Source organism: Lingula anatina, chromosome 5 (genome assembly GCF_051362555.1).
Source record: "Lingula anatina isolate TDL-2025a chromosome 5, LinAna3.0, whole genome shotgun sequence".
In the NCBI taxonomy this organism is placed as follows: domain Eukaryota; kingdom Metazoa; phylum Brachiopoda; class Lingulata; order Lingulida; family Lingulidae; genus Lingula; species Lingula anatina.
In genome coordinates, this window is record NC_141771.1 from 3370250 (window position 1) to 3383338 (window position 13089).

At 39.0% G+C, this 13089-nt stretch overlaps 1 protein-coding gene across 1 annotated transcript; it reads right to left on the reverse strand.

The window, feature by feature from the left end:
- Positions 1–3068: 3068 nt before the first annotated feature.
- Positions 3069–11470, reverse strand: LOC106157534 (monoacylglycerol lipase ABHD6). The gene is made up of 8 exons (XM_013533214.2): positions 11261–11470; positions 9376–9535; positions 7599–7709; positions 7157–7286; positions 5723–5862; positions 5321–5375; positions 4731–4831; positions 3069–4254 (listed from the first exon to the last, which is right to left on the reverse strand). The coding sequence occupies exons 1-8, from the start codon at positions 11374–11376 to the stop codon at positions 4090–4092; spliced, it is 978 nt and encodes a 325-aa protein (XP_013388668.2). The 5' UTR covers positions 11377–11470; the 3' UTR covers positions 3069–4089.
- Positions 11471–13089: the final 1619 nt, after the last annotated feature.

Sequence of the window (13089 nt, forward strand, 5' to 3'; positions counted from 1 at the left end):
ATGGGAAAGGCTATAACGATGGAGTGACATGACACTGGCTGCATTCACAACAGATGATCCGTGCACTAAATATGGCCGACCCCACTTTAAAGCAATGCCACCTGCTACCCCGCAGGGGTTTATCAATTAACCGAGATTTAATCTGCTAAATTGTGTCTTGTGGCGCGTGCAGAGCCGGGGAACCCATTAAGAGATTAGGCGCCCTTGCTTTCAAATGGATCCGCCTTATTTGATCCGCGAATCTGTTAGTCCGCAGACAGGAAGAGTGGTTGGGTGGACTTAAAATAGAGGTTCAATAACACAGTTGAATTCAATTTGGTAAAACACGAGGTTTGTTAACAGTTGGTTATCTACCCTCTGCCTAGCCTCTACCAGGGCCGCAGATTATATGAACTTTTCTCCAATGCAACAATGGACAAATATGCAATGAACGTTAATTAGAGACATATCTGAGAATGTCTGGTGAAACATCAATATGTGGCCCTGGCAGAGGGTAGAGGTCAGCTGTTGTAAATTCCATATTATACAGTGCTTTAATTATTCATATGTTTTACATCAGACTGAGTTGGTGAAAATTTACAGAGATAAATAATAATAATTATAATAAATAGCACAAATAAATAGCAAGAAAATTACGTATATAGGTAGGCATCATCATTACACATACATATAAAGTATTTCATAATCATATAAATTATATAAAGTCTCTCACAGCAGAGAAAAGTGAATTCTAATGGCCAGACACAACTGTAAAAATCTAGTGAATAACCAATCCGCGGCCCTGGGAGAGGTTATATCTTAACCACGGTGTCGAAAAACATCGTTCGAATAGAATAATTCCAGTATTATGCAACGGCCGGGCATTTCACTCACATTATCTGCATATGAAAGAAAATCGTGACCTTCACGCACGCTTGATTTTGTCTGAATACAATCTGAATGGTGATATAACCTGAGTGCAATATGGTTGCTCTCCGCCAGTGTCTGTGGCCTGCAGGCATTATTCCTTTATATATAGACATTGTCGCTCAAAAGCTGACTCCCTTGCACGAAATCAATGTTACGAAAACATGGCATTGTAGCTCTGATATTTTAGACAATGCATCACGATTTGTACGATGCTACGGTTGTTTAACAGAATGCCAAAACTGCACAGGATCATACCTATGATCCAATATACACATGCATTATGGGTCCTTGGGTCCAGTAAAAGAGTGCACTTAGATTTACACTTTGGGTTATTTGAAGTAGTGTTAACGCTGGACGGTTGTATATAATCGATATTTCATTATGCCTTTCCACTTTTATGCATTTCAATGTCCAGCGTAATCCCCATTTAGACAGTTTCAAATTTTGCTTCTGGATAGAATCTGCGCGCTGCTGTCGCTATTTTTTTTTTTCAGTTAGAGGTTACCTGCTGTATAATTCGTTACAAAAGTTGAACCGAAAATTAATCATATAATCAGTCATATGAACACATGTAGGACACGTTGTTATTTATAAAGAAAGAGAGGTGATACAAACGTCACTTATCTATACTAAATACAGTGTGAAACGATACAATCCGCCTGACTGTACTAAAAGTGTGTGTGTGTGTGTGTGTGTGTGTGTGTGAGAGAGAGAGAGAGAGAGAGAGAGAGAGAGAGATGTCGCTGCAAATAAAGAGGTCAGCTGAAGCAAATACAAGTAAAATTTGAATTAAGGAAGTTCTTAATTCACATGTATTACATTTGTTCTTGCTATTTACACTTGTTCTATAACGCTGCTTTTACACGCAATTAGATAACCAAACTCATAGTGACGTCTTATGCTTCATTGTCAAACGGGTGTAAACTAAAGATGATCGGTAATATTATTTAAACCGTGGCATTAACCACATAGGTTAACATCCCAAGAGGATAAATTCGCTTTCTTTACACTGTTATTTCTATGACCAATATCCATGTATATTTCGGTCTTTTTAAGACTGGGTTCCCATGCCTAGATCGATCTAACAGGATCGATCTATCTCCAACGGGTTTCTCGCTAAATTACTTTTAACTAAACGGCTAAGATGTCTGGCACGCCTACTGAAGCCGCTTAACGATAGTTAATTACACCCTAACAGCTTCAGTGGGCGTGCGAAACATCTAAGCCGCTTAATTTGATAGCAATTTAGTGAGAATCCCCTTGGAGATAGATTGATCCAATGTTAGTACGATAGGCTCTGGGAATGGTCCCTAAGTGTGCCCGTCCCGGGCACTATTATCCCAACTCCCTCTATTTGGTATGACTAGAAAGCGTAAACATAGTTGTAACAAAGAACTGAGGCCATTAGATTATGTAATCTCGGGGTGGGTCAGAGCTAGGGATTATATCGGATATAATTCCCTGGTCAGAGATAAAATCAAGTTCAGATATTATATTAGCATCAGGTATGTCCTGTCCTTAGCTACATGTACATATGACGTAGGTAGACCATATAAAACTAGCACTCGTGAGAACGCAGACCTCTGTCAAGACAGCTAAATTTTTGAAATCAAGGGATCCCCGCCACAATCTAATCAGTACTAAGACGTACATTTCTGATTTATCCTGAATGTTTGTTTGTTTTTTTTTTTTTTTTTTTTTTTTATCAAAATAGACCCATAATTTTTTGAGGTAAGTTGTTACATGAAACTAACAAACCAACAGAGACAAAAACATGACAGGAAGTAGAGTCCTTGGCGCTTGATAACAGAACTAGACAATACGTTAATTATTACAGAAATATTTGTTTATATTCTTTATATATGTATACCGACAAAAAACAACAACATGTTAAAAGAAAATGGGAAAATATTGATCGCATATTACAACTTAATTGACAAGCAACAAGCTGATGATATACCTCTTAGAATTTCAATTGTAAGGTTAACAACATGAATTGTCAATCTCTATTTTCTACCCGTTTATGCAATACTGTAACTGTACATTTTTTTTATTTTTACTGAGAGTGAAAGAGAGTCCAAGTATGTAAATGTGTGTGTGTGTGTGTGTGTGTGTGTGTGTGTGTGTGTGTGTTTCTGTGCGATTCATAAGCCAAAAACTGTAAGATTGTATATTTATTTGCTACTGAATAAAAAAAATCCTGTTTGATCCCATCTGACCCGAACCGTCTGAATTCCCCGTGATAAAATTTCTGTGATTTTAAGTTTGGCAAAAAAAAAAAAAAAAAAAAAAAAAAAATTAATCTAAGGGCCGACTTTTAAAGACAAGAGAGACCGCTCCCATTGTCGCCCAAAAACCGCAATGCGCTCCACTTATACACAAGATAAACACACCCGTTGCGCGCGGCGCACCTAACACATTTACAAATAAACAAACGTCTCATTCATTTTATAGCCTGTGGGTCAATTTTTAAGAGGGGGGAGGTGTTATTAACCTGTCTTTGCTGTATTAACCTGGCCTTGCTGCATCAACATTTTTATAGTCATTTTGGACGTGGCTGTAAACTTGTCAAGAATTCAGGGCTTAAACAGTAGTGCTTTTAATTACGATTTAATAGATTAACAACTAACGATATCTTGCAATTCTGAATTCAGGTCGATATAATAATAATAATAATAATAATAATAATAATAATAATAATAGTAATAATAATAATAATAATAATAATATAAAACAAATAAAAATAGTATTTAAAAATAAATTCAGGAGCTTACAGGATCGTAGGTGGAATGTTGAAGTAATATAGCTATAGTCTAAGAGTGGGTTCATAAAATAACAATGAAATGATTGAATGACTAGACAATATAATAAATGATTTTCAAGAGCAGTATCTCACAAGACACCTTCAGCTATTGAGCCTGTCATTGGAATTTTTTAACATTAACTTAAGCAATCAGTTATATAAACGTATATTGTAAGTATGAGTGCGTCATGCACCTGTTACGTACCCTCTACCAGGGCCACAGATCAAATTTTCATTAGATATCCACAGATATGTATCTGGTTAAATTGACGTTTATTCTCTGTGCTGTACGCATCAGAGAAACTGTTCACATAATAAAAAAAACTGCAGCCCTAGTACAGAGTACCTGATCAGCGTTTTTGTTGGCTCCAGTGATGTTATAGGGAAGACTTTGGTATCGTGACACGTGTAGAGTCCAGAACGCTGTCCACTACAATCTGCGGACATTCCAGGTTTAAAGAGTGACCCTTGTTCTTTAATATCGTTATCCTGCTCCTGGGCGACACCCTTTCTATGACTTCCGTCCCTGAGACGTGAACGATCTGGAAGACATATTACAAGATACTGATAGTAAATACACAGATAATATTACTTTTCATGGGTACCAAAAAATTATTTATCTATTTACAAAAATAGTGATAGTACATAGACAGATAATTTTTTCAGAGGTACCAAAAAAAAAATATATATATATATATATATATATATATATATATATATATATATATATATATATATATATATATATATATATATATATATATATATATATAAATCTGTCTATACAAAAATAGTGATAATAAATAGACATATAAAATTTTTTTCAGGGGTACAAAAATAAGAACACCCGGCCAAATTGGCTTACTACAACATGTCACACAAATAAGTAAATCAAGTCAAGGCGTTGGAGAATATAATATAAAATACTAATTTTTTAAGCACCGGGACTATAAGCGCAAGGTTTGTAGAGATGCTGTATGTACTTGTATATGAATATGTCAGCTCAGGGCAAACTCACCTGGTCTTGGTCACCCCAAAGAACGTGAACGGGGACCGCTATCTTGGGAAGTGAGGTCTCCAGTGCCGTCCGGTTCTCATGCTTCCCCAGCGCAAAATACACTAGAAAACGATAATATCTACTCTGAGAAGGCCTACACCCAGGCATTCAGACAGTAATGAAAATCTATCTGGCTTTTAAGTTTAAGGAAGCATTTTAATTTGGATCGATCGAAATCTGCTGGGATTCTCTGTAAAATGCAGTCAATGTTATCAGCTCAATTGTCTGCCACGACTCAAAGTGCTGTATTTGGGATGACCTTGATACTTAAAAATAAAATCAACGTTGGTGAGAAGACGGTGTGGTGTAGACCTATATATAGACTATATAGATGTGAAATATTACGAATGATAAATGCTGAAACCAATTTGCCACAATTCTTGGCATTTTAGCATCAAATTAAAACAACTGTTTATTTACCTAACAAAATTGCAAAAAAAAATAAATAAATAAATAAATAATAATAATAAATAAATAAAATTATAATAAATAAATTAAGAATAATAAAAATAAAAAAAACAACCAAGTATGCAGTCATGAATTTAACTCACATTTGCCGAAAAAAGCTTCATGCCGCCTTCTCAACTCTGCTATGCCTTCCAAGAGCTGAAAAAAAAATTCAAAAAAATTCATTGAAATAGCATTTCATCGTCTCTTGAGTAAAGATGGAAAAAAGTAAACAGTTTTTGAAGGGTCTCTGCACTTTTTGAGGGGGGTGGGTGGTCATGTGATGGAAGGCAAAATACTTCATGCTTCGAAAGTAAAAACACATTTCAGAAACGATTTACTTTGTCATGTAGGCCTATATGATTTTTTTCTTTATTCCAAATGTATAAATTAAGAATACAAATAATAAATTTCACATTTAATAATTTCACCAATGCCTGTGATATATCGAAAAATAAAAACCCTAGTAAAACAACTTAAGGACAGAGAGATAGAAAAATACCCACAACGCGTGGATATTCTCGTTTTTCCACCGAACACTGGTCAAGCATATACTGGACGGCCTCGGGACTGAAGGCGTCTTGTAAGGCCGTGGTCCTCCCAGCCTTGGCGTCCGCAATCATGGTGCTGGGAGTCGGCGTCTTCACTGTGAAGCAGAAAACATACTGCTTTAACGTGCATTCTGACAAGAATTTGTAAGGGACATTTCGCAGTGAATGTTATCGGCCTAGCTACTAAATCCACGGGGACTTTCGAAGTATGCAGTCAGGCCACACTTTTTTTATTTTTATGGATGACATCCTGCGCGCGCACCGATTTTCGCCCGTTCTCCGAAAAAAAAAAAAAAAAAAAAATCCCCCCCCCCAGCCCCCAACGAAGTCGGTTGTTGCAAACGTCGTTATTGAATTTGCCAGGAAATGAGCTTTCTGCGCATGCGTATTATCGCCACGTGGAAATGTGGCCGCTTTGCCGTCAAATTCATCTCTAGGATTACTTTCAAATTACACGACAATTAAAGTCATAAAGAGAACGGGTGCCGTCGTTTTGGATTGGTATGCCATTGATATTGGGCATGGAGATACCACCTTTTTACAATTGTGCGAAAGGCTGGCGGCCGCCAGCGATTATCGCCCGAAAAATTTCAGTGACATTCTGTACAAAGCAGCACATGTAGGCTACCAGGTTTTCTGTAGCGAAAAAAGGGTCGACAAGGGCGTCGAGGTATTTGGTGGGCTGAAGGTCGGACAGGCCACCTGACAGTTTGGCCGTGTGAGTCAAAGTACACAAAATGGCATCGTCCGAAATGACCTTTATTAGATTTGGTAGTAGGGCCTATTAAGCATATCTTTGCATCATTTTTTAAACATTTCTGTGAAGTGTTCAGAATGCTTTAATATTCTGAGAATACAGATAAAGACACACTGTTTGTTTGATATTTGTTTTATTGATTGCTATACCAACAAAATGCATGAAATAACCTTAATAGATTTTGTAATAACTTTATAAGAAGTATATCTATTCATGACTTTTTTTTTTTTTACATTTCTACGATGTATTCACAATGCTTTACTATTTTGAGAGCATGGATAAAGACATATTGTTAGTTTGATACGTGTTTCTGTGGTAAAATTTGTTTCCAGCTGTGTACTGACAGCATTCCTTTACTTAAGCAGTATTTTTTTTTTTTTTTTTGGACCGTTTTTTTTTTTCGCCCTCTCGCACCGATTTTGGGGTACCCAGAGGATGTCATCCATAAAAATAAAAAAGTGTGGCCTCAGATTGACACATCTGTCTGTTTAATTACCACGATAGCCTGGAACGCTCTTACAGTCTTTTTCTTCTTCTGCCATGTGTAGAAATTAATTTGCAAAAAGTTTATTAAAGAAATAACAATGCAATATAAAAGGAAAGAAATGAAAATGGAGAAAAGAAAAGCTTACTCAATGGACACAGTAGGGTGACAGTGGCGACATCTTCCGGGTACATGGCGGCGTAGTTCCCAACAATAGCTCCGCCCATGGATTGACCAATGATAAGGAATGGCTTCTGCAGACCCACCGTGTCCACAAACTGAACATAATACGTACGTGAAAACCAGTACAATTTACAATATCATTTAATGCTTATTTCAGTCAATGTTAACTATATTTTAGTTGCCACATAGAGACAAGAAATAAATGTAAAACAATTCTCTTATGGTACCTTTTACTGAAAGAGCGCGATTGAGCGACTGGAAAAGTAATTTTTTTCTAATAAGAAGGCGGAGAGGCTTGTACCTCCGAGACGAGGGGGGGGGGGGGGGGGGAGAGAGGGCATGGGTTCCATGCTATTCAGTGTGCCCTCACCCAGTTCCGTTATTGATAACAATATAAACTCGCCCACCTTTTTGACCGTCTGTGCTTGATTTCGAATGCTGGGATCATCTGGATAATCTGTACTGTCGCCATGACCCAGTAGGTCTACAGCAATGGCGTGCCGTTCGGCCGGGAGACGCTGAAAAATAGTACAAACAACGATCTGACGACATATATATATATACCCGCCCCAAAACGTTTAGCAACAACTTTACTTTGAATAATTAAAAATGGACATATGAGCTAGAGTAAATATTTCGACCAATTATTGATGGATAATGCACTCACCATTCAGGTTTTTCCACTACATTACATCGTTTTTTAATTACTGAAAAACAATTACAATTTCCGAACTCTTTTTGGTCTAGTATATATACTGAATGCGTATATAACGGTAAGGTCAAAATTTGATAATTGCACGGTTTTTATTTATTTATTTATTTGTTTGTTTATTTATTTATTTATTTATTCATAACTTGTCAATTTATTATTATTTTTGCAAATTTTGCTTGATCTTTATGAATCTTTTCAATCTAGAATGGACCTCACACCCGAGAGGAGCATACATGTACTACCCCAAGGTACGTCACACCTAGCACTAACGTATGACAAAAACTGCCCATGCGCAGACAAACTCAAGGGGGTCCTTTGCCTTACGTCGTATAGATTTACGTCTCGAGTACGCAGGCAAACATTGGTGTACCAGAACGTTCGCATACCCGGATGGAGACAAAACGATTTGGGCATGTTTAAAAACAATTTCACACGCTGCTTGTATCTTCATTCAGGCCCGTAGCCAGGGGGCTCGGGAGGTTCGAAAGAACCGCCCCTTTTGTCAGGAAAAGGTCCATTTTTGGTAAAATTTTATCTAGGTTCACACAAGTTTTATTGTTAAAGGTCCACTTTTTCAGAAAACGAGCCCCCCTTTTAAATTTGCTGGCTACGGGCCTGTGACATTTTTAAAAATACGCTGGAAATAGTGTGATTTCACACGCTCAGAGTGTGTATAATTGGTGTCACATACGAAACTCCTAAGAACCAGGCCTGTGCAATGATATGGGCGGTTTGCAGTGAGATTGTTTGAAGTGAAATCTGACTCATCCAATAAATGAAAATCCATCGCAAATTCCTTGCTCAAAGACATACAGGGAGTATCATCGGCACTAAAGAGTCCACGAAGCAGAATTTGACCGCGCGTTTGATACATTGTACCTTTAACATACCGTCCAAATGATTGCCTTCAATGAACTTAATATTTGTCCCCTTAAAACACTTCCACGTCATCTGTTTCTTTTCTGACTTCACACTAGCAAATCCACTTACCAAGGTAACATTTTTAATGACCTCTCAGCCTTGGAGCGTCAAACAAATAACACGTGTATAGCGTGTAAAAGCCAGGATACATCTGTCATTTACGATCCTGCATTTCTTAAGGATACAGAAGGAAAAAAAATTAAATAGCGGATGCAGTTTTACGTTTAAGTGTTTATGTCGTAATTGATAAATTACTCAAGGCTTAAAACGTTTCAAAATGTCGTAAAATAACGAGCGTCTGAAAGAGAAAATTTTCGTAATCAGGCAAGAAATATTTATTCGTCTTATTATACGGAGAATGCCGGTTCTCGTTTACTTGGCCCAGAAGTTATATACAGTGGTAAGTTTCTCAAGCGAGCTATACAAATAAATAAATAAATAAATAAATAAATAAATAAATAGGTCTTCTTCGTGAAACCATTATAACCAAATGGAGGGCGGGTTTTCAGTTACACGGACCCTCAGTTTCGTTACTCCAGTCCCTGGCTTACCTTTAAAACAAACAGCCAGTTCTCCTTCTCTCCTGTAAAGCCGTGGACAAACAGGAGTGACGGTCGTTCTGTGGTCGGTGTCCCCTTCTCTAGGTAAGCGAAATTGTGTGATCCGACTTGTTGTCTCTTCGCTTCGACCCCGGCTACCTTATAATATTGTCTAGGACATAAAATTACGAGTACAAGCTCAATGTCTAAGACCAAGTTTTCTATTACATTTGATTCATGTTGAGTCTGATTCATCAGACTGCATCGCATATTATTGCAAAATGTAAAAGTGATAAGAGTTAAACACAGGGTACACAATTTTTTTTAAGGTAGGGCAACGTCTAGGTGATTTGATTTGAGCGTCCAATTAACAAATACGAAAAATGCAGTAGATCGCAAGAGAGACGAGTTTTTCATAAGTCGGCGTAAACACTTTCTCATATCACAGAGGTTTGTATTAAAAGCCTGCATTGTGGGTGATTTCTGACCTAAAGAAGCACCCACAACCACTACCTGTATACGGCTGATTAATACAAATCGTGTGTCACATCTTGATTTTCTTCGACTCTACTCAGGAGAGTAACCCCCACCCCGCAACCCCCAAATTTGTAACAGCAGAATGTAACCCCCCATTCCTCCCCAAATTTCCCGAAGTTACTGGAGGACATAGAGAGACCTCACCCTAGGAAGTGATATGAACAAGAAATGTATCCCCCGCCCCAAGGACGTGACAGGAGGATAGGGAAAGCAATCCCCATGTCTATCTGTCTGTCTGTCTGTCTGTCTGTCTCTCTGGCCGCATTCAAAGCAGTACACTAGCTAGTCCGAGGGTCAAATATGGCGCCCCACTACAAAGCTCGCCGTCTAATCCGCTAATAGACACTGAATCGATTCCCTGTGGGGAAGTATTCAAGTGGGTCAGCCATATTTGACCCTGGGACTAGTTAGTCCACTGTTCTGAATAAGTCTCTCTCTCTCTCTCTCTCTCTCTCTCTCTCTCTCTCTCTCTCTCCTGTGCATGGAAATCGGGGGTCCAATATCATTACTACAGAACTAGGACGGAGAATCAGGCAAGGGTCAGAAGTTAGGACGAATATATGACCTGTACAAAGTAACGGCCACAGAAAGCATGAAAACAATGCTTAGGCTACTATTACATGTAGGTCAAAATTTGGGACTTGTACCGAATTTCTGACTGAACTTTGATCACATCGCATTATCAACAAATACAGTCTTCGATGATCGATTCACGTACCACTGTAGTATTCACTTCTTTATATTTTTGGAAACACATTCTCGTCATATAGGCCTACTACTTTTTACGGGGGGGGGGGGGGGGGGGGGGGGGGGGGGCTATATCAGGATCGCGGGAATGTGTACAGACTTAAAAGAGAGGGGTTAAGAATTCAGGGGGAAGAAAATACTAGTGGGGGTTGGGGGCGACTGCAGCAGAAGGGGGGGGGGCAGGTTTAACCCCGATAATGCTTATAAACAAAGCGTGGTTGGAAACAAAAAAAGGGGGTGGGGCGGCTTCACTAGCCCAGCCTTTACGTGCTCTGGTTCTATCATGTCACTAGCCTGACTGCTATATAATAAGGCACATTTAACTATCCAAGGTACAGTCTGTCAGTATAATAGTCATGATAGGCCTACGGAGCCGTAGCGGCAGTCCAAAGTCCATTGGTCCGAGGGTTCAGTAATGCATAATATGAATCTTGGACATAATAACGATAAGGGTATAGTGTAGGCCCTACTGGAAATAAAATAAAGTTCATAGGAGGCGCGTGCATACGATTTTTAGGACCAATGAACATTTGGAGTATCGAGGCGTCCCCCCCCCCCCTACACCCCCCTAAGGATGCAGTGCAGTAACGACAGTATAGCCTAAAATACACACCTGTTTAACTCCCTAACGTAATTTGCCGGCGTATGAAACCATCGTCTGTAGAGGAGTCTTCCAGCAGCCGTGAGAACAACGGCAGTGAGAGATGTCAGTGCTACCACTTTGGCCATCACTCAATCTCTGTATTGTACTATCAGCTGTCATGCTATGCCATTTCTGCCGGCTTGTGGGGTCTTGTGCGGTAAGAAATCTCGATATGACCTTGACCTCATTTTTAACGCATAGCCGAAGTCCATGCTTAGCCTAGCCACAATCAACAGCAGTGAGAATTTTATGGGTCGTAAGTCAGGGCCGTAGCCTCCGGGGGGCAGGGGGGGGGGGGGGGCAGCTGCCCCCCCCCCCCCTGGGATTTGAGGTGCACAAAAAAAAAAAATAAATAATAATAATAATAATAATCGTAAAGGTAAAAAAAAATAATTGCAAAGTTGGTATCAGTTCTGTGAGAAAATGCACTCATGGCCACTAGACAATCATTCAACAATCTGTTTACAAAGGTGTAGGGGCCTACTGTTTTTAGCCAACTCAGTTCATGCCAAAAAGTCCAATTGGCGTGTTGTGTTGAAAAAATGACTGGCAAAATGAACCCACAATTTCTGACTTCTGATTGAGCAATAAATAACAGTTAAAATGCACCAGAATGCAGTATTATACAACAGTTTTTAAAAATTCCCCCCCCCCCCCCCCCCCCGGGGGGCTTCGCCCCTTCGTGCCCGCTTACTGCCCCCCCCCCCCCTCCCTGGCATTTTGCTCAGGCTACGGCTCTGTAAGTATTTCACTGGCATTGATTAACGGGATGCATTGGATTTGGAATGCAGGGATGGGGTTTTGGTAATTTACCAAAATGATAGATAAAAGTTGGGGCTTTCCGTTTTTATGGACGTATAAAATAAGACTTACGGTATACAATATATGTAGCCATCATCTGCGACCCAGTCATTGTCGCAATGAGCACATAGGGAGTGCTTGTAGGCCTACCTCTCGTAAACGATGTGATATCTTGGACTGTAAAACATCTCTAGTCAGAAATCAAACCTGAGTGGATTTGATTTTTTATGAATTGTTATAAAATTAAATGTTGACATTTCCCAGTAGTGATATCGATGCGTCTAAAATACTGTGCTAGTTATTTTTAATAAAAGTCCACATTTTAAAGAGATAACAGTTGTTCATATAAGATTCTAAAGTTCACAATAAATACATTGTAAATTAGCATATTGCGATAAGCAAGGCCAAAGGGGGGGGGGGGCATATAAAAAACAAAATGCGTGGTTAGGTAAAGCAATAGCGGCAATGCGACTTTAGAAAAAAACTTCTTATAGATAAACCCAGCGACTGCGCCGTGACTGACCCGCCCACCCTCCGTACATACGACTTTCTTCTTATAGTGATCAAACGCACTTTTTAAAAATTATTTCGAGCTAAAAACATCACACTGGAAAATTGGGATTTCGAACCCGCAAATTAATGCTGGGTTATTTTCAAGACAGCGTAGCTACCACGGAGCCACAGAAGCTTCGTTGGCAACTATTGGATCAAATGGAAACTTTTTACTTTCCCACAGAGAGGGTCAGTTTGGCTGTACATGTAGATATCTGTCATGGCAATCAATAGTCCGTGAGCCGTAAATATGTATTTCATCCCACGCAACTCCAGTCGGCGAACACAGTATTATCATCAACATTGTTAAACTTCATCATGTACACGAGGACTTATTTGAGAAGCCGACACTGAGCGTTTCTAGATAGATTACTTTTTTTTTTTTGCGTTGACTTTGTTTTATGCTGAAATTAAGTTTGGCTTCGCCAATGACGTTGAAGACCACA

What these genes read in the sequence shown, in the direction of transcription:
- LOC106157534 (XM_013533214.2), bottom strand. Translation starts at nt 11,376, where the DNA reads ATGGCCAAAGTGGTAGCACTGACATCTCTCACTGCCGTTGTTCTCACG. An exon ending in AAGCACAGACGGTCAAAAAG is followed by an intron (nt 7,287 to 7,598) that starts GTGGGCGAGTTT and finishes TATTATGTTCAG; the next exon opens with TTTGTGGACACGGTGGGTCT. An exon ending in TGAAGCTTTTTTCGGCAAAT is followed by an intron (nt 4,832 to 5,320) that starts GTGAGTTAAATT and finishes ATCGTTTTCTAG; the next exon opens with TGTATTTTGCGCTGGGGAAG.